At 45.1% G+C, this 20396-nt stretch overlaps 2 protein-coding genes across 2 annotated transcripts in view; both read right to left on the reverse strand.

Annotated features, from left to right (window-relative positions):
- Positions 1–1216: 1216 nt before the first annotated feature.
- LOC146010225 (uncharacterized) overlaps positions 1217–20396 on the reverse strand; it is a 43431-nt gene continuing 24251 nt past the window's right edge. The window contains exon 3 of the mRNA XM_083151261.1: positions 1217–3787. Within this exon, the coding sequence (XP_083007387.1) occupies positions 2079–3787 (1709 nt within the window). The 3' untranslated portion in view covers positions 1217–2078. The remainder of the gene's footprint in view (positions 3788–20396) is intronic.
- LOC146007387 (uncharacterized) lies at positions 5277–18320 on the reverse strand. The gene is made up of 2 exons (XM_083145736.1): positions 18039–18320; positions 5277–5465 (listed from the first exon to the last, which is right to left on the reverse strand). The coding sequence occupies exons 1-2, from the start codon at positions 18318–18320 to the stop codon at positions 5277–5279; spliced, it is 471 nt and encodes a 156-aa protein (XP_083001862.1).

Below are 20396 nucleotides of genomic sequence, written 5' to 3' on the forward strand. Positions count from 1 at the left end.
ACAATGATGTTGTCCCTTATATAAAGCTAAAGGTGGAGGTTTACCAGAATCTGGTGTCTCGAACGCCTGTAGAAAGGTCTTTCAAATCTGGAAAGCCTCCGGTTCTCCGGAAAACCAAAGGCTTCAGGTGCTTCAAACGAATCCAGTACCGGTAATAGACCCCCTCTGGTGACTCACTCCAGGCTGCTGCAACGCGTATCGGGATCCAAATCTCCCTTTGTCAGGCAGTAGTCTGGAGAGTGAGTCACTTCCTCTATTTAAACATATCCCCTCATTAACCTCCGGGTCAAGAGGTCAAGTCTTAAAAATACTGTATATTTACTACTAATATTTAGTACCATTAAAAAATCATGCAGTGTATTCCATAAGGTAAAACCGCTAACCCCCGTTGCTTAAAAACTGTTGAAATGTCCTCTAGAAGTTAGAACTCCGGGTGGAACGCATTTCCTGTTTCTAATTGGAACGCATTGCTCCGTGCGACGAAACCGGAAGTTCCTCAGCACTGCGTCATACCTAATAAGTGTAAAATTAATAAAATAAAAAACACCTATCTATCTCTAATCTGCGCAGCAGCCTCTTCAGTATAGCACCCACTCCGGTGGGCACCTAAAAAGAACTGGGGATTCTGGGATGCAGTGGGAGGAGCCTACCACTCTAAAAGCTTTGGTATAGGTGCCTGGCTCCTGCGGACCCTCCTACATCCCAATGTGAAGCTGTGTCACCAGGACCATTGAAAGAGAAATGATTTATGCCCAAAATGCAGTATACAGCAGGGTACATGTATGCATAGGATTTGGCAGCATCACGTGAAGGAGATTTTGGGAGAAAGTCCAAAATATAATGGTCAAGGTGGGACTACCGGTACAATATCTGGATGTAACTATGTATTTTGGGCATAAACCCACAGGTAAGGGCAATGACCCGTTTATACCGCCGGTGGAGAACCAAGCTGCTCTGGCAAAAGTAATAATAGCAGGGAAATGGAGGCGCATGAGGCACCGGATTTATACCACGGGATCCATCTGGTAAACCATACAGTAGATAATGAGAAGTACACATACACCAAAAGTAATAATGTAAGAAAGTGTCATCAAACGTGGGAGAGATGGACGCTGTCAGAATTCTATGAGGCTTATACAGGAGTATACACAACAATGCATATACATTACACAAATCCACACTATTACACAGGACCAAACACAGGAATAGGTTTATTATAAATGGCCGTATACAGAAGGTGAGATAGATGAGGCACAATGTAAGTTTAGTATAATCGGTATAATGACATCGCTTGTCAGACATAAAGCACATATACACTGCACAGATATAAGGTAGGGGAAAGGATAGGATGTAATGTCTCATCTCTGTATCATATGCATATTGTAATAAGAAATACTGAATAAAAATAAGATCTGGGCAGTGACTGGGCGGATGGTTGTATCCCAGGATGTAAATGTCCCAGGAGCAGCCTGGCTTCCTGCTGAGCTGGTGCCTGGAAGCCTGCAGTATGATTACAGTAATGTGGGGTACACATCAGGATGATTTGGCCCAAAATGAGCCAATTTAGATACAATCTCAACCGATTTTATGTAAATTGTCCATTTCACTGCCGTTCTGATGCGATCCCGATCCGACGTGCAGCCCCGCGGATCGTTAGGTCTTTTCTGAGATCCTACCATTGAAGTGGGTTCGGGTCGCGATCACATCAGATGCAGTTCCTGAGCGTGTCATAGGCTCCGCCATATAGTGAGCAGGTCATACATTCCCCTAACAACCCGCTCACAAGCTGCATCATGCTGGTGTATACTCAGCATAAGCCGGCAGCTCTGGAGAGGGGGGAGGGGGCTGGTTGTGGAGGAACATCAGCCAGGACAGTTTCTGCTAGCCTTACATTTAAGAACCCATGGGTAGCTCCCACAGTTTCTAGGGGGTGAATCGAGCCTGCATTGTTTTGGGGAGACTACTCTCAGATGATCCCTGTGCATGCAACAGGGGTATCCTCACATCAATGCTCATGTTTAATGTAGATCTGCTCATCCAAATGTTATTGTTCTGGTATTTACAAAGTATACATTTATTTATAAATCATGTCCCACACTGTAAGCATGGAAAAGGCTTCTCTGATGTCTAACAAGATGTGATTTATTTTTAAAACATTTCCCACATTCAGAGCATGAAAATGGTTTCTCACCTGTATGTACCCTCTCATGTAGAACAAGATTATATTTATGTAGAAAACATTTCCCACACTCAGAACATGCAAATGGTTTCTCACCTGTATGTACCCTCTCATGTAGAGCAAGATTGGATTTATTGCTATAACATTTCCCACATTCAGAGCATGAAAATGGTTTCTCACCTGTATGTACCCTCTCATGTAGAACAAGACTGGATTTATGAGTAAAACATTTCCCACATTCAGAACATGAAAATAGTTTCTCACCTGTATGTTCCCTCTCATGTGTAACAAGATTGGACTTCTGTGCAAAACATTTCTCACATTCAGAACATGAAAATGGTTTCTCACCTGTATGTACCCTCTCATGTGTAACAAGATGTGACTTACAAGAAAATGATTTCCCACATTCAGAACATGAAAATGGTTTCTCACCTGTGTGTTCCCTCTCATGTGCAACAAGACTGGCTTTATGAGTAAAACATTTCCCACATTCAGAACATGAAAATGGTTTCTCACCTGTATGTACCCTCTCATGTAGAGCAAGACTGGATTTATGAGTAAAACATTTCCCACATTCAGAGCATGAAAATGGTTTCTCACCTGTATGTACCCTCTCATGTAGAACAAGATGAGATTTATTTAGAAAACATTTCCCACACTCAGAACATGCAAATGGTTTCTCACCTGTATGTACCCTCTCATGTAGAACAAGATTGGATTTCTTGTTATAACATTTCCCACATTCAGAACATGAAAATGGTTTCTCACCTGTATGTTCCCTCTCATGTGTAACAAGATTGGATTTCTGTGCAAAACATTTCTCACATTCAGAACATGAAAATGGTTTCTCACCTGTATGTACCCTCTCATGTGTAACAAGATGTGACTTACAAGAAAATGATTTCCCACATTCAGAACATGAAAATGGTTTCGCAACTGTGTGTTCCCTCTCATGTGCAACAAGACTGGCTTTATGAGTAAAACATTTCCCACATTCAGAACATGAAAATGGTTTCTCACCTGTATGTTCCCTCTCATGTGTAACAAGACTGGATTTATCCCTATAACATTTCCCACATTCAGAGCATGAAAATGGTTTCTCACCTGTATGTACCCTCTCATGTGTAACAAGATGTGACTTACAAGAAAACGATTTCCCACATTCAGAACATGAAAATGGTTTCTCACCTGTATGTTCCCACCCATGTGTAACAAGATGTGATTTATGAGTAAAACATTTCCCACATTCAGAACATGAAAATGGTTTCTCACCTGTATGTACCCTCTCATGTATAACAAGATGTGACTTAAAAGAAAACGATTTCCCACATTCAGAACATGAAAATGGTTTCTCACCTGTATGTTCCCTCTCATGTCTAACAAGACTGGGTTTATTCCTATAACATTTCCCACATTCAGAACATGAAAATGGTTTCTCACCTGTATGTACCATCTCGTGTGCAACAAGACTGGATTTATGAGTAAAACATTTCCCACATTCAGAACATGAAAATGGTTTCTCACCTGTATGTAATCTCTCATGTGAAACAAGATGTGATTTACGAGAAAATGATTTCCCACATTCAGAACATGAAAATGGTTTCTCCCCTGTGTGATGTCTCTGATGTAAAGCGAAAACTGACTGACTTATAGAACTGGATGGTATTGTATCATCTTTATGATCTGTACTGTGTGTAGTAAGGTCTGAATGATCAGGAAAAGGTTCCTCATGACTAGAGGGACCAGATGAAATATCTGCACTGGGAAATGTTGGGTGTGTATTGGGGATAATGGGGTTTTCCTCTGGAGAATCTTGTCTGATGTTCTTATCTTCTAGTATATAATCTGGAGACACAATGAGATCTCCCTCCGAGGTATTCCTGCTTGTGCGCCCATCTACAGGAAACAGATGAATGACAACAGACAGAATTGGTTACATTGAGAAGGAAATGTTCATGGAGGTTTTATAACTTACACTGAACATGTCTAATGCTGCGCACACACTGGCCGATATATCGCTGGTCCGTCAGCCAGTGGGCACCAGTAATATGTCTGTAACCAGCGTGATCTCTACAACAGAGCCGATGACCGATATATTGGTGCATTGTGCTATGGGCCTGTTTCTGGATAACCTGGTACCAAGTCCCAGAGTGCCAACCTGACGAATAGCCGCTACCCCACCCGGATCCCCTCGCATGTGCCCAATGCTGGAGAGATCATTGAAATCTCCAGGGCTCAGGGCAGCTGACGCCATGTGAAGTTAGCTACCCGCCCCTGGCACCTTGCGTCACGCTCAAATTTACATGGGCGTTCCCATCCATGGCCCATCACCACCAGTGCCCCCGTCCGTCCGTCACACCCCCCCCCCTCATCCCCTCTCACCCCCCAGCACCTCATCTTACCACATCACCTTGCACCCAGCCACCTTCCCTTTCCGCTCCCACCCATTCCTACCTTTCGCTCTCTCCCAGTCCCCTTCTCTCTCTCCTCCACTCAATCTGCCCCCCCCTCTCCCCTGCTCTCTTCCTTCTCTTAATTGTTATTTTGTCTAATTAAGTTATACAGAATACCTATTGGGAGCTGCAATAGCCATAAGTCGTCTTATAATTATCTCGTCAGACAGCATTAATTTTGATTATTATATTTTGAACATAAAGTATTAGCGCCTGATTATCATGATTTTCCTTTTCCATCAGAGAGTGTGGGGAGGAGACTGGTCAGATCTCTGGGCTGGTAACACACAGTGACATGATGTGAGGGGAGAGCAGGAGTATAATAGGGGCTGATGGCTCCTGATGTAGGAGATACACCAGAGAGTGTGGGGAGGAGACTGGTCAGATCTCTGGGCTGGTAACACACAGTGACATGATGTGAGGGGGAGAGCAGGAGTATAATAGGGGCTGATGGGTCCTGATGTATGAGATACACCAGAGAGTGTGGGGAGGAGACTGGTCAGATCTCTGGGCTGGTAACACACAGTGACATGATGTGAGGGGGAGACCAGGAGTACAATAGGGGCTGATGGCTCCTGATTTCTTAGATAGCTGTAAAGCTGTATTAATAGAACAAGGAAAATACTGTATGCAGTAAATGATTATTACTCACCTGTGCTGATATCTGTAGGGATTTCCTCCTTCTTACACTGCTGATCACCCCTCATATGTGTGTCTTCTGTCTCTGTATCTTCTTTCTTATCTGACACATAAGACTCTTCTCTTATCTTCATATCCGTCACATACGTCTCTTCTTCCTCTGTGTCTTCTGCCTTAATATCTTCAAATTGAACCTACAAAAAAATATCTCATTAGTAATGTCTGATGCTAGGGAGATTACACAGTTCAATATCCGTGCATAGGACACACACACACACACAACCACTGCAATTCATATAGTGACAGTCACTTTGGTATATTGGGGAGACCCTAACTTCCCACCTACCTGATCCTCTTGTGGGGTCCTGTGAGTCTCCTCTGTACAGTGCTGGGAATACAGAGGACGGGGACATCTCTCTGGGGTATCTCTGTTACTGGGCCCATCTATAGGAGACACGCAGTGACTGAGGACATTATATGTATGTGATTATCCTGGGAATACAGAGGACGGGGACATCTCTCTGGGGTATCTCTGTTACTGGGCCCATCTATAGGAGACACACAGTGACTGAATTTCTCTTTCAATGGTCCTGGTGACACAGCTTCACATTGGGATGTAGGAGGGTCCGCAGGAGCCAGGCACCTATCCTAAAGCTTTTGGAGGGTAGGCTCCTCCCCTACTGCATCCCAGACTCCTCAGTTCGTGTTAGGTGCCCACTGGAGTGTGTGCTATTCTAAAGGGCTGCCGGAGCAGCCGAAGGAGTAGAGTTAGTTAGGGTTTTTATTATTTTATTAACTTTTACACTAGCTAGGTAGGCACAGTGTGAGGATTCTCATTAGTGAATCCTCACACTGCTAGCGCAGCAGGAGCTGACAGAAGCGCGTCCTGTCAGCTCGCTGTGCACAGGGGAGACGCTGTCTGGTCTCCCTGTGCAGCGCTTACAGCTTCTTTTAAGAACCTGCCGTGGCTCCGGAGCGTTCTGAAACCGGCTTCACGCTAGGTGGGGATCATGGGGGACAGGCGCTCCGTGATGGCGGCGGCCATTTTCTGTGGAGCTTACACACTGAGCTCCTATATGAGAGGACAGCAGTGTGTTACAGGCATGTTCCGAGTGGTCCCCAGCTGAGGGGGAGATACTGGAACTAGGAGATCCTACAATGGGAGCGGCTGTCTGGGGGTAGTTGGCGCCAAAAGTCACAGACCCCGCAGCAGCAGGGACTTGGTCCCTTCCCTCACTCTGTTTTGGCGCCATTCAGAACGCTTGCAGCAGAGCTGAGCTGGCTGACAGATCCTGACAGAGTGATTGGATTTCCTGGGCATCGCTTTCCCCATTCTGAAGACTACAGAAAGCCAAGTGAACTGAGTATATTGGTTCTGTATATAATGTCTGTACATTTAATGCTGTGACTGTGTTATTTGAGAACATCATGTCTGAGCAACAGTCTGTGGTTTTGGGGGAGGGAGCCTTTAATGCATTGAGTGCTTGCAGTGGTTGTACACTGAAATTTGTCCCTGAGCAGATAGCAGGGGGCGCTTATGTATTTCTTGCGCTGCTGTGAAACCCATGGGGAGTGAACCCCAGAGGGTAGTGCTATCGGAGCTTGCGTGGGCTAAGTCCCTGGGCAGGTCTGAAAATGCTTTGGTGCATTACTGGACAGGCAGAGTGATGGCTGGTAACTTCCCCTAGACCACTGCCATTCTCTCAGCAGTCCTCTAGCTCTTTGCCTCGGACCCAGACAGATCCTGACTTATTACAGGTCATGCAGGATACTGCTAAGGCAATCAGCAGGTTTAATTACTTGTTGGACAAGTTTTATGGTTATTCTGTGGGGACCCCTAAAAGGTCTTATTCAGTGCCATTGTTAGCTGCTGATGAGGAAGGAGAGTACACAGACATACCCTGGGATCAGGGTGATGTTTCTGAAGAGTCCTCAGCCTCAGGGGTGGAGGATTTGATTACTGCTGTTAAACAGGCATTGAATTTGTCTGTGAAGGATAAACTCCTGCAAAGGTTGTTTTTAAGAGACAGCGTAAAGAAACTGATATCTCCCTGCAGACGAGGGTTTACAAGATTTATTGGAAAACCCCTGATAAAAGGCTTTAGATGCCTAAAAGATGTTTAAGCCTGTATCCCATGCCTAAGGATCATGCAGACCTCTGAGAGAAAGTTCCAGTGGTAGATACTTATGTGGCATGCTTGTCAAAAGTCACTGTGCTACCAGTGCAGGGGGGAACAGCCTTCAAGCAAGGCAATGGTTAAAAGGGTGGGCAAAACACTCCGCCCTCGGATTGCTTCAGCCTGGGTCTCTAGGGCCATGATTGGTGGGTCATTGACCTGTGCACTATTTGACATACTGTTCCTTGTGTGTTGTTACTTGCGGAGAAGCTTAAAGCTGCTGCAGAGTATTTGATTGAGGCTGAGCAGGAAACTCTCAAAATGGCTGCCAGAGTTTCCTCAGTGTCCGTCAATGCCAGGAGAGTGCTCTGGCTTATAGCTTGGGAGGCAGATAATGAGTCTAAGAAGGCTTAGAGGCAATAGCTTTTAAAGGAAAGCTGTTATTTGGATCAGAACTGGAAGAGATTATTAAAGCAGGCCACAGGTGGAAAAAAGCACTTTCCTGCCTACCCCTGCAGCCAAGCAGACATCAAGGTTTTCTGCTTTCGGGCCGTCCTTTCGGCCCTCCCCTAGAGGAGGTGCGTCCTTTCGAGGACAGTCTTTTAGGGGATAGTCTCAGTCCTCCAGGGGCAAGGCCCCAAAGTCAAAATTTGGTTCCTTTCATAAGAAATCAAAGGAGAGGACAAACCCTCCGCATGACTGCCAGGGGTTTTGCCCGGCGGTTATCAAGGTGGGGGGACGTCTGTCACTGTTCAAAGACGCATGGGCACTGTTAGCCCGGGACTCTTGGGTGTTAGAAATTATAACCCAGGGTTACAAGATTCCCTTCATAGGTCTTCCGCCGAGAAGGTTCATTCCTACACCACTACCAAAGGAGGCTCGGCTCCGTACGGCTCTCTTGGAAGCAGGTCATTCTCTTTTAGAGAAGGATGTGGTAGTCCCGGTCCCCAGAGCGGAGTGGAAAAAAGGCTTTTATTCCACTCTGTTTTTGGTGCCCAAACCAGACGGGTCTTTCAGCTGATCCTAAACTTAAAGTCATTAAATATCCGTTTGTGGGTAGACCATTTCAAAATGGAGTCTCTACGGTCTGTGCTGCTAAGCCTGGACCAGGGAGAATTTTTGGCGTCCATGGATGTCCAGGACGCATACTTGCATGTTCCTATCCACCCAGAACATCAGGCTCTATTGAGGTGTGCAATAGGAGACATACTCTTGCAATTCCAGGCGTTGCCCTTCGGTCTGGCCACAGCGTCAAGGGTATTCACCAAAATAATGTCAGTAATGGCGGCTGTGCTTCGACTGAGGGAAATCACAGTGATTCCATTTTTGGACGACCTGCGGTTCAAAGCGGAGTCAGCAGACAAGTTGAAGAGTCACTTGGCAGAAGCCATCAGGTTTTTGCAGATTCACGGCTGGCTTTTAAATTTACAAAAGTCTCAGTTGGTGCCGTCACAGAGACTCCAATTCTTGGGGGTTGTTCTGGATACCCAGTTGCATCGGGTGTTTCTACCAGAGGCAAAGGCCAGGGATCTGGCTGCCTTGGTACAGGAGATCCTCGGGTCTCAGAGCACATCAGTATGGAGGTGCCTCAAACTGCTGGGGAAGATGGTGGCGTCTTTCGAGACGTTACAGTTCGCCAGGTTCCACTCTCGAGTGTTCCAGTGGAACATTCTGACAGACTGGTCAGGGAATACTCAGACCAAGATGTCAGAACAAATAGTGTTGTCTTCAGAAACTCGATCCTTCCTGAAATGGTGGACGGAGGTGGATTCCCTTCAGTGGGGTCGGTCCCTGCAGTCCTGGAGCTGGCTGGTAGTCACTACCGACGCCAGTCTCAGAGGCTGGGGGGCAGTAGTCTGGGACCTGCGTCTGCAAGGCTTGTGGACTTCAGAGGAGTCTGCCTTACCGATTAACATCGTGGAACTGAGGGCTCTGTGGAAGATGTTTTCTCTGGCGGGAGAAAGATTACAAGGGCTCCCTTTAGGGATTCAGACCGACAACGCCACAGCTGTGGCATATCTGAATCACCAGGGAGGCATACGCAGCAAGCTGGCTATGTGGGAGGTGTTCCGAATCTTCTTGTGGGCGGAACAGAATGTTCCAGCATTATCAGCAATATTCATACCAGGAGTGGAGAATATAGAGGCCGACTTCCTGAGCAGGGAGGAGCTGATGGAAGGGGAATGGAGCCTGAACCCACAAGTATTCCACCAGATTACACTGAGGTGGGGAACCCCGGATGGGGACCTGATGGCATCCAGGTTCAACCATCAGGTACCCATGTTTTATGCCAGGATGAGGGATCCACTGGCAGAAGCAGTGGATGCCATGACTATCCCCTGGGAGGGGAATCTTCTTTATGTTTTTCCGCCAGTTCCAATGCTGGCAAGAGTGTTGAAAAAGATACAGGCCCAGACAATTCCAATAATTTTAGTGGCTCCAGATTGGCCAAGGAGGTCCTGGTACTCGAGGCTTCAGAGATTGTCTGTGGACTCGTGGCGTCTACCTCTGAGGTCAGACCTTCTAAAACAAGGACCGTTCAACCATCTGGATTCAGCTCGATAAATTTTGACGGCCTGGCTGTTAAAACCGCCATTTTGAGGAATATAGGATTCTCAGAGGCGGTGGTTAACACAATGATTAAAGCCAGAAAGTCAGTGTCTTCTGTAAATTATTATAGGGTCTGGAAGACCTATATTCGATGGTGTGAAAGACAGCAGTCACACACACATCACGATTTAAAATGGCTAAATTGTTGGAGTTTTTTACAGGATGGCCTTTCCTCTGGGTTAAGCCTTCAGTCACTCAAAGTACAGATCTCGGCCTTGTCAATTTCTTTCCGAAGAAGGATTGCATTAATACCGGAAGTACAGACCTTCCTGCAGGGGGTTTCTCGATTGAAATCTCCCTACAAGCAACCAGTAGCGCCATGGGATTTATCTCTGGTTCTGGAGTGTCTTCAGAAGGCGCCTTTTGAGCCGTTGAGGTCGGCTGACCTTAAATTCCTTACATGGAAACTGGTATTTCTGTTGGCAGTGGCGTCAGCAAAAAGAGTATCGGAGTTGGGAGCTTTGTCCTGCAAGTCTCCCTCCCTTATATGTCATGATGATAGGGCTGTCTTTCGGACAGTACCCCAAATTTTTACCAAAAGTAGTCTCTGCTTTTCATCTAAATCAGGAGATAGTTGCCACTGCTGCGGGGGGCGTGACTTGGAGTAGTATGGTGTAGCAGCAGCACGCTGTAGCTCCCTCCGCTTATCCGCGCTATCATGCTATAATCCCCCCTGGTGAAGTCTCAAGAAATCCTGAAAACCCAAAGAAACCCCAATAATTATTGTTAATGTGCGGGTAAAAGCTATTTGCTCCTGTACCTTACGCGCGGAGTCTGTTCTGAATGAGAGACGCTGGCTGCAGGTCCCTCACGATCGCGACGGAACTGTTTCTCTGTGCTGAGTTGCTGCACGGCCGCCTGGAGGGACACGCGCTGGACTTCCGGCGGGCGCGCGTGTAGACAGAGCCGGGACGTGAGCGGCAGGCAGCGGCACAGACAAGAGGCGGATAGGCGAGAGGCAGTCACGCAGGACCCTGCTCTCGCTCCCCCGTCTGAAACGGGTCTCAGGCTCCCTGCTGCCCTGCTTACATCGAGAGACTGCGCAAAGAGTCGGCACAGAGAATCCGGCTCACTGGCGCTGAGAATCGGACACCACTGGCTATTATTGTTGAGGACTGGGCACCAAGACACAACTGCTGGGCTCATTGAGCCCTATACTACGGCACAGGTGCATGGAGTTGTGGGGCAAAGATAAAGCAGGTGTGTTGGCTGCAGTAAAGCATCTGCCAAAGGACAGCCTGGAAGCACAGACACCAGCAGCTGCCAGGATAACAAAGAGGTGCTACTATTACTTTGCGGTCCCTCTCTTCTTCTAAGTGGACACATAAAACAAAGTTGTGGTAAACCAACTGATCCGGCCGATACTGGTACTTCCTGGACCAGTGGAGTATACCAGGAGTTGGGGGCAGAGCTCTGTGCGGTGGGCACACCACTAAAGGTACTATATATATATATATATATATATATATATATATATATATATATATATATATATATATTTTTTTTGGCTATCATATTTTTTTTCCTGCTTCACCATTTACTCCTCGCTGTGAATTTAAAGGGGTAGCCGTGGAGGATAATAGTTGTGGACTAAGTATACACTGCAAGGCCCCCTTAATTCTGTGACATACTGACGCAGACAGGTGCCTATTCTGAAGCTGGTCACTCTCTTACTGGGATACAAGAGAAAGGGAAAATCATTGGTCCGTATGAATCTTATGCACGTAACTGTTTTCCCTACCTATCCCACCCTGCTCGAACTGAAATATGGGGAAGACTGGTACTGCTGCGGCGGCAGCTGCTAAGCTAGAAAAGTACTCACGAAACGCTCAGTCGTCCAGATCCAACACACAAAGTGTTCCAAGTTCACCAGCCCCACATACGGAAATAGACAACTCCATTAACGAGCCAGTCCATTCTACACAGCAAATAATACAAGCAATATCTGAATCAGAGCACAGGGTCACGGAAAAAATTGGCCAAGTACAGTCAGATGTGTCCGTGCTCCGACAAGATTTGCAGAAAATGCGTGAGAGGGTAACAGAAACAGAGAACCGTATATCGCAGCTGGAGGATGACTCCTCCCCGTTAAAAAGAAAAGTGGAGGACTTATCAACCCAAGTGGCAACAGTTCAGTCTAAGCTCTCAGATATGGAGGGCAGACTGAGGCGAAACAATATACGAATAGTAGGCCTTCCAGAGAGAACCGAGGGCACCGATCCAGGAAAATTTGTTGAAAGTTGGATGACACAACTATTCACTAAGGAAGTATTCTCTCAACAATTTGCTGTTGAACGGGCACACAGAATACCGGGGGGAGCACCTAAGCCCGGAGCCCCCGCAAGAACATTAATAGTTCGCTTCCTGCATTTCAAAGACAGGGACACTGTGCTACGTTTGGCCCGAGTAAAGGGTGCACTTCTGTATGATAATCATGCAGTCTCTCTGTATCCCGACTTTGCCATTGAGGTACAGAAAAGCCGGGCCAGCTTTTCACAGGTCAAACGCAAATTGAGAGACAAACATATACAGTATTCAATGCAGTTCCCAGCGAGACTGAGAGTTGTCTATGAGGACTCAACCCATTTTTTTAACAATGCCGCAGAAGCAGAAAAATGGGTGGAGGAGCGTCTCCGCACTATGTGAAGTTTGGGGGTTTATACATAAAAAATTAATTTTTTTTTTGGCTATCATATTTTTTTTCCTGCTTCACCATTTACTCCTCGCTGTGAATTTAAAGGGGTAGCCGTGGAGGATAATAGTTGTGGACTAAGTATACACTGCAAGGCCCCCTTAATTCTGTGACATACTGACGCAGACAGGTGCCTATTCTGAAGCTGTTTGTGCAGGATTATCAAAACGATATATTTGTTCTCAGAAAAAGGATCCTGAGGACCAGTTGCTTCAGGAATTTCTGTTCCAGTAGAACTCATGCCCTTTATGCAGATGATATGCTGCTTTTTCTGCAAGATGCTGGGAAATCCCTACAACAAACTCTGGATGTGGTAAATAAATTCGGGGATTTATCCGGTTTACGTATTAACTGGGATAAATCAAATACAGGTTGAGTATCCCTTATCCAAAATGCTCGGGACCAGGAGAATTTTGGATAACGGATTATTCCGTATTTCGGAATATTTTAATATTTCAATGATGTATTTTGAAGTATCTTGCATTTATGCTGTATAAACACATAATATACACACAAATATATTTTATTACCACATAAAATACACACAAATATATTTTAATTGTTCAAAAAACAAGGTTTCAAAACGTGAAACAAAATGTGTGTACTATCTCAGCACTGAATTTGAATGCCAAGCAATCATTGTCTTGCACATATATAGTGCCAGTTACATATCATGTCCCCAGTGATGCTGTTACAAATGTCCCCAGTGAGTTTTTAGCAAAAAAAAAAAAAAATTTCACTTTCTGGAATGTCCGTATTTCGGAATAATTCGGATAACGGATATTCGGATACGGGATACTCGACCTGTATATTACCAATCTCAGGCCACATACCTGAAGATCAGCAGGCTGTATCCGTATTGAAGTGGACCACAAAAATCAAATACTTAGGTATATGGATTACTTCGTGCCCAAAGAGCTATGTGGACCTCAATATCCACCCAGTAACAGACGGATTTAAAGACCGTATGCATACATGGAAAAAGCTACCCATGACACTTACTGGGCGAATAAACTTATTTAAAATGATAATACAGCCAAAATATCTATACATCTGGCAGAACTCACCCATATATATACCAAAAAAGGTGTTCATTGCAATAGAAAAATTAGTGGTTTCCTTTATATGGAATGATAAGTCACCACGTATAGCAATTAAAACTTTATACAAATCGAAAAATCAGGGAGGTTTGGCTCTTCCAAATTTAAGAAACTATTATATGGCGGCTCAGGCGGCACATCTTGTCGGATGGGTAAAAAACTCAAAGGATTTATTACTATATGCATATATAAGAGAACAGGTTGGCCAATGGGCTTCCCCATTGGCTCTGCTCCTGTCAGGAATTTCTACATATAAACTGCCCCCTATTCTTCGTCAGGCGGTCCTAATATGGAGGTCTCTTCATTCTGCAGGGAAATGGTCAGGGACAGATAAGGATTCACCACTGTGGTTCAATAGAAAATTTGCAGAATTAGAAAAATTATCCTCCAACAATGTATGGTACCAAAACGACATCATAGTTATTAGTCAAATATATACCAATGGATTGCTTAAAACCTTTGGACAATTGCAAGTAGAATTTAATCTCCCAAATGAATATTTTTTTAGATACCTGCAATTGAGGCATGCAATCCAGGCCCAATTTGGGGGGCTCAGGATAGAAATATCCGAATCCCCGATAAAAAAAATGCTCCAAAATTTGGGTAATAGAGGCCGGGTATCCAGCCTATACAACACCCTGAGTATATGTCAACATTTACCCCCAATGGAGAAATTAAAAATCAAATGGGAGATGGACTTGGGCCCAATATTGTTGGAGGATTGGGAAGCCATATTGGGATCTATTAAACACGCAACTTCCTCTGTTAGATATCAACAAATACACTACTTCTCACTCCATAGAACCTATCGCACTCCACTGGGGATGTATAAGGCTGGAATAAGAGAGGATGATAGCTGCCCGAGATGTAGGGCATCAGAGGCCGATTTCCTACATATGATTTGGGTCTGCCCAAGAGTATATTCATTCTGGGAAAAGGTCTGGAAAGATATTAGGATAACAACTCCTGCCACAACTCAACTGAATCCCAGAACTTGTCTGCTGGGTCTAGAAATAGGGGGGGATCATTCACCAATGCTCTATTCCTATGTTATTAGTTTGATCACAATGGCGAAAGTGATGATAGCTCGCATGTGGTTTTCAACTAAAAGTCCAGCACTGGCAGGGTGGAGAGCATTGGTTAGTGAAACCATGAAGCACGAAAAGCATATGTTCTATGCAAGAAACTCTAAAAAAAAATTTCATGACAAGTGGGATAGATGGCGAGATCACTATTTGCTATGGCAGGAAGATGAACAAGATGAGATAACAACCCCAGTGTAAACTTCGCTAAAGGCGCAGGATTAGTCATGGTCGGTAAAGAGGGAAGCATGCATATTTTGTGCGTTTTTTAAGTCACAAATACTATAATACGTACATAACACACTCTTCACAAAAATCAGAGAGAACCACTCACACCACTTACATAACACATAATTCACAATCATCACAAGACTATAAATAGAATTCCTCAATTTGTAGAATACACTACACAAAGATAGGAGAGGGAAGGGGAAGAATAAACAGAACAAAAAAAAAAAAAAGGAAAAAAATGATAAAATAAATAAATAAATAAAATAAAGCTTTTTCACGATAAATGGGATAAGGGCAAGAACGTGAGTAGGAGATAACACTCCACCGCAAATATTTTTAAAAATACAGGAATAGGCTTGCTTAGCATAGAGTGCAATACGTCTATCCCAGATCACTATAAAACACAAACGACACAATATATATATATACAATGTAAAACACAACGTATAATCACAAGAGCGCTACAAAGAGAAAGTTTATTTGTTTTTTCTCTCGTATTACTAAAACTTGAACTTTTTGCACAAAATATCTAGCAACATAAAAGATGTAAATTTAAATGCATGAACAGTATTCTAAAAAAAAAAAAAAAGGCATGGATATCATCAACCGACTACAGTCCAAAATATGGGCACTATACAACAAACAAAATAAGGCAATATATAATAAGGTACAAGCAAAATTGAATAGACTAAATGACCTAAACAGACCCGATAGAAAACCTTTCTCTACTTTATTGTGGGGGGGGGGGGGGTACTCTGGAGGGGTGGGGGGGTGGCTTGTGTTTATTGTAATTAGATGTATGCATGTATGTAAAAAGCAATGTTATGTCATGTCTTTTAAATGTAAAACTCAAATAAAGAAAACTGAATTAAAAAAAAAAAAAATCAGGAGATAGTTCTGCCTATGTTTCAACCCCAGAGGGTTCAAGGAAAAGGGGCAAATTGAGGAATTTGGATGTTGTGCGCGCCTTGCGCATTTATGTGGACAGAGGAAAGAGTGTCAGGAAGACTGATACTTTGCTAATTTTGTATGATGTACATAATAATGGTTGGCCTGCTTCTAAGCAGACCATTGCTAGGTGGTTGCGTTCTGTGATTGCTTTTGCATATACTAAAGTTGGTAGGCCTGTGACAGCCAGGATTAATGCGCATACCACCAGATCAGTCGCCACCTCTTGGGCGGTTCGACATGGGGCAACAGCTGAGCAGGTTTGCAGGGCTGCCACTTGGTCATCTGTTCATACTTTTGCCAAATTCTATAGGTTCCATGAGTTCGCGTCGGAGGACGCATCATTCGGGCGAGCAGTGATGAGAACTGCAGACCTGAGCGTACCCACCCAAAGGACCGGCTCTGGAACGTCCCAATGTGAAGCTGTGTCACCAGGACCATTGAAAGAGAAAAAGGGATTTTTGTAAGAACTTACCGTTCGAATCCCTTTCTCTGATATGGTCCTGGTGACACAGCGATCCCTCCCTTACGCTCAGTAAGTATTCCAGTGTTCATGATGCTTCATGTTATAATTGGTTGAAAAGTTAAATTTAAAATTGTGCATATAATATGTGCAGGCGTTGTACTGAGTTAATGTATTCCAGTGGCTTTGAAAGATTGAACTGAGGAGTCTGGGATGCAGTAGGGGAGGAGCCTACCCTCCAAAAGCTTTAGGATAGGTGCCTGGGCTCCTGCGGACCCTCCTACATCCCAATGTGAAGCTGTGTCACCAGGACCATATCAGAGAAAGGGATTCGAACGGTAAGTTCTTACAAAAATCCCTTTATATTGTACATGTGGATTAGCAGATGATACGTGTGTATAGGGGGGCCCCATATCTGCTCACCCCTGTACAATAAAACAAACTCTCCTCATACCCAGTGATGTGAGGGGCCAGTGATTCTCCATCATAACATCCCTGCACAGACCCTTGTGTTCCTCTATATACTTCCCATCCTGCGCAGAGAAATAGACAGTGACATCCTGACACCTTATAGAAACCCGACACAATCACCTCTCCGGTCGCATCCCTCGGTATTACTGTATAATGTCCCATTCCCAGCAGTCACCTCTCCGGTCGCATCCCTCGGTATTACTGTATAATGTCCCATTCCCAGCAGTCACCTCTCCGGTCACATCCCCCGGTGTTACTGTATAATGCCCCATTCCCAGCAGTCACCTCTCCGGTCACATCCCCCGGGGTTACTGTATAATACCCCATTTCCATCAGTCACCTCTCCGGTCACATCCCCCGGTGTTACTGTATCATGCCCTATTCCCAGCAGTCACCTCTCCGGTCACATCCACCGGTGTTACTGTATAATGTCCCATTCCCAGTAGTCACCTCTCCGGTCACATCCCCCCGGTGTTACTGTATAATGTCATATTCCCAGCAGTCACCTCTCCGGTCGCATCCCTCGGTATTACTGTATAATGTCCCATTCCCAGCAGTCACCTCTCCGGTCGCATCCCTCGGTATTACTGTATAATGTCCCATTCCCAGCAGTCACCTCTCCGGTCACATCCCCCGGGGTTACTGTATAATACCCCATTTCCATCAGTCACCTCTCCGGTCACATCCCCCTGGTGTTACTGTATCATGCCCTATTCCCAGCAGTCACCTCTCCGGTCACATCCACCGGTGTTACTGTATAATGTCCCATTCCCAGCAGTCACCTCTCCGGTCACATCCCCCCGGTGTTACTGTATAATGTCATATTCCCAGCAGTCACCTCTCCGGTCACATCCCTCGGTGTTACTGTATAATACCCCATTTCCATCAGTCACCTCTCCGGTCACATCCACCAGTGTTACTGTATAATGTCCCATTCCCAGCAGTCACCTCTCCGGCCACATCCACCTACTGTATAATGCCCCATTCCCAGCAGTCACCTCTCCAGTCACATCCCCCAGTGTTACTGTGTAATGTCCCATTCCCAGCAGTCACCTCTCCGGTCAGCAGCTGGATGATCTTGTTGGTGAGTTCCAGGATCTTCTGCTCCTTGTCTCTCCCATGTATCAGTGAGTGAGGTGGAGGCACTGTGATGGGGCTCTGGGTCCTGCTCAGTTCTCCTGACACACAGGGATGGCAACTGGGTGTCTCATGGTCACTGGATGTCTTCTTCACTACTTTGTAACCCTGTGTATTGGAAAATATACTATTACTGCATGCACTCGCATACTTTGCCCGTACCTTACCGTATTCAATATAAAACACTTCTACTCGCATATAAAGCTATTAACCATACTGAACCAGCTTATATTTCTTTACTTATCACAAAATATCTCCCATCTCGGCCACTGCGCTCTACACAAGATCTGCGTCTCTCTCCTGCACGGATCACTAGCTCCCATTCACTATTACAGGACTTTCATCGGGCTGCTCCCATCCTATGGAATGCCCTTCCATGCACAATAAGACTAGACTCCACTAGCCTCCAAACTTTCAAGTGTTCCCTGAAAACTCACCTCTTCAGGCAAGACATAATATTTAAGTACCATACGGATAACCCTCTGAGGCACTTATGTATTATTTAGCTTCCCTCCTGGACTTGCAACTTTGTGGGACTGCTTTGCTATTACTGGTGCCTGTCCTTGTGTTTCCCTCCTATGTCCCTATAGATTGTAAGCTTGCAGCAGGGCCCTCCTACCTCCAAGTCTGTTGTTACCCAGTTCGTTTTAACACTGTCTAAAATTGTAAAGCGCAAAGGAATATGCTGCGCTATATAAGAAACTGTAAATAAAAAAATAAATAATAAACTCCCAGTCATCACCCTCTATTAGTGCTATGAGATGTAATTCCCAAGATCCACCATTCAGGTCACTGTAGTATTAACATATCAGTGATATCATTGACACTCCCAGATATCCTCACCTCCCCAGTCATGTCCTTGTATTATTACTATAGATATGTGATATCACAGTGACGCTCCCACCTCCCCAGTCACCTCTCTGTATTATTACTATAGATACTGTATACGTGATGTCACAGTGACACTCCCAGATCCCCTCACCTCCCCAGTCCCGTCCCTGTATTACTATAGATATAAGTGATGTCACAGTGACACTCCCAGATCCCCTCACCTCCCCAGTCATGTCCCTGTATTATTGCTATAGATATAAGTGATGTCAAAGTGACACTCCCAGATCCCCTCACCTCCCCAGTCATGTCCCTGTATTATTACTATAGATATAAGTGATGTCACAGTGACACTCCCAGATCCCCTCACCTCCCCAGTCACGTCCCTGTATTATTACTATAGATATAAGTGATGTCACAGTGACACTCCCAGATCCCCTCACCTCCCCAGTCACGTCCCTGTATTATTACTATAGATATAAGTGATGTCACAGTGACGCTCCCAGATCCCCTCACCTCCCCAGTCACCTCTCTGTATTATTACTATAGATACAGTATACGTGATGTCACAGTGACACTCCCAGATCCCCTCACCTCCCCAGTCCCGTCCCTGTATTACTATAGATATAAGTGATGTCACAGTGACACTCCCAGATCCCCTCACCTCCCCAGTCATGTCCCTGTATTATTGCTATAGATATAAGTGATGTCAAAGTGACACTCCCAGATCCCCTGACCTCCCCAGTCACTTCCCTGTATTATTACTATAGATATAAGTGACATCACAGTGACGCTCCCAGATCCCCTCACCTCCCCGGTCACATCCCTGTATTATTACTATAGATGTAAGTGATGTCACAGTGATGCTCCCAGATCCACTCACCTCCCCAGTCCCGTCCCTGTATTATTACTATAGATATAAGTGATGTCATAGTGACACTCCCACATCCCCTCACCTCCCCAGTCACGTCCCTGTATTATTGCTATAGATATAAGTGATATCACAGTGACGCTCCCAGATCCCCTCACCTCCCCAGTCATGTCCCTGTATTATTGCTATAGATATAAGTGATGTCACAGTGACACTCCCAGTTCCCCTCACCTCCCCAGATTATTACTATGGATATAAGTGATGTCACAGAGACACTCCCAGATCCCCTCACCTCCCCAGTCACTTCCCTGTATTATTACTATAGATATAAGTGATGTCACAGTGACACTCCCAGTTCCCCTCACCTCCCCAGTCATGTCCCTGTATTATTGCTATAGATATATGTGATGTCACAGTGACGCTCCCAGATCCCCTCACCTCCCCAGTCACCTCCCTGTATTATTACTATATATATATGTGACGTCACAGTGACACTCCCAGATCCCGTCACCTCCCCAGTCATGTCCCTGTATTATTACTATAGATATAAGTGATGTCACAGTGACGCTCCCAGA

The sequence above is a fragment of the Crinia signifera genome, chromosome 6 (genome assembly GCF_055691185.1).
Source record: "Crinia signifera chromosome 6, ASM5569118v1, whole genome shotgun sequence".
Classification (NCBI taxonomy): domain Eukaryota; kingdom Metazoa; phylum Chordata; class Amphibia; order Anura; family Myobatrachidae; genus Crinia; species Crinia signifera.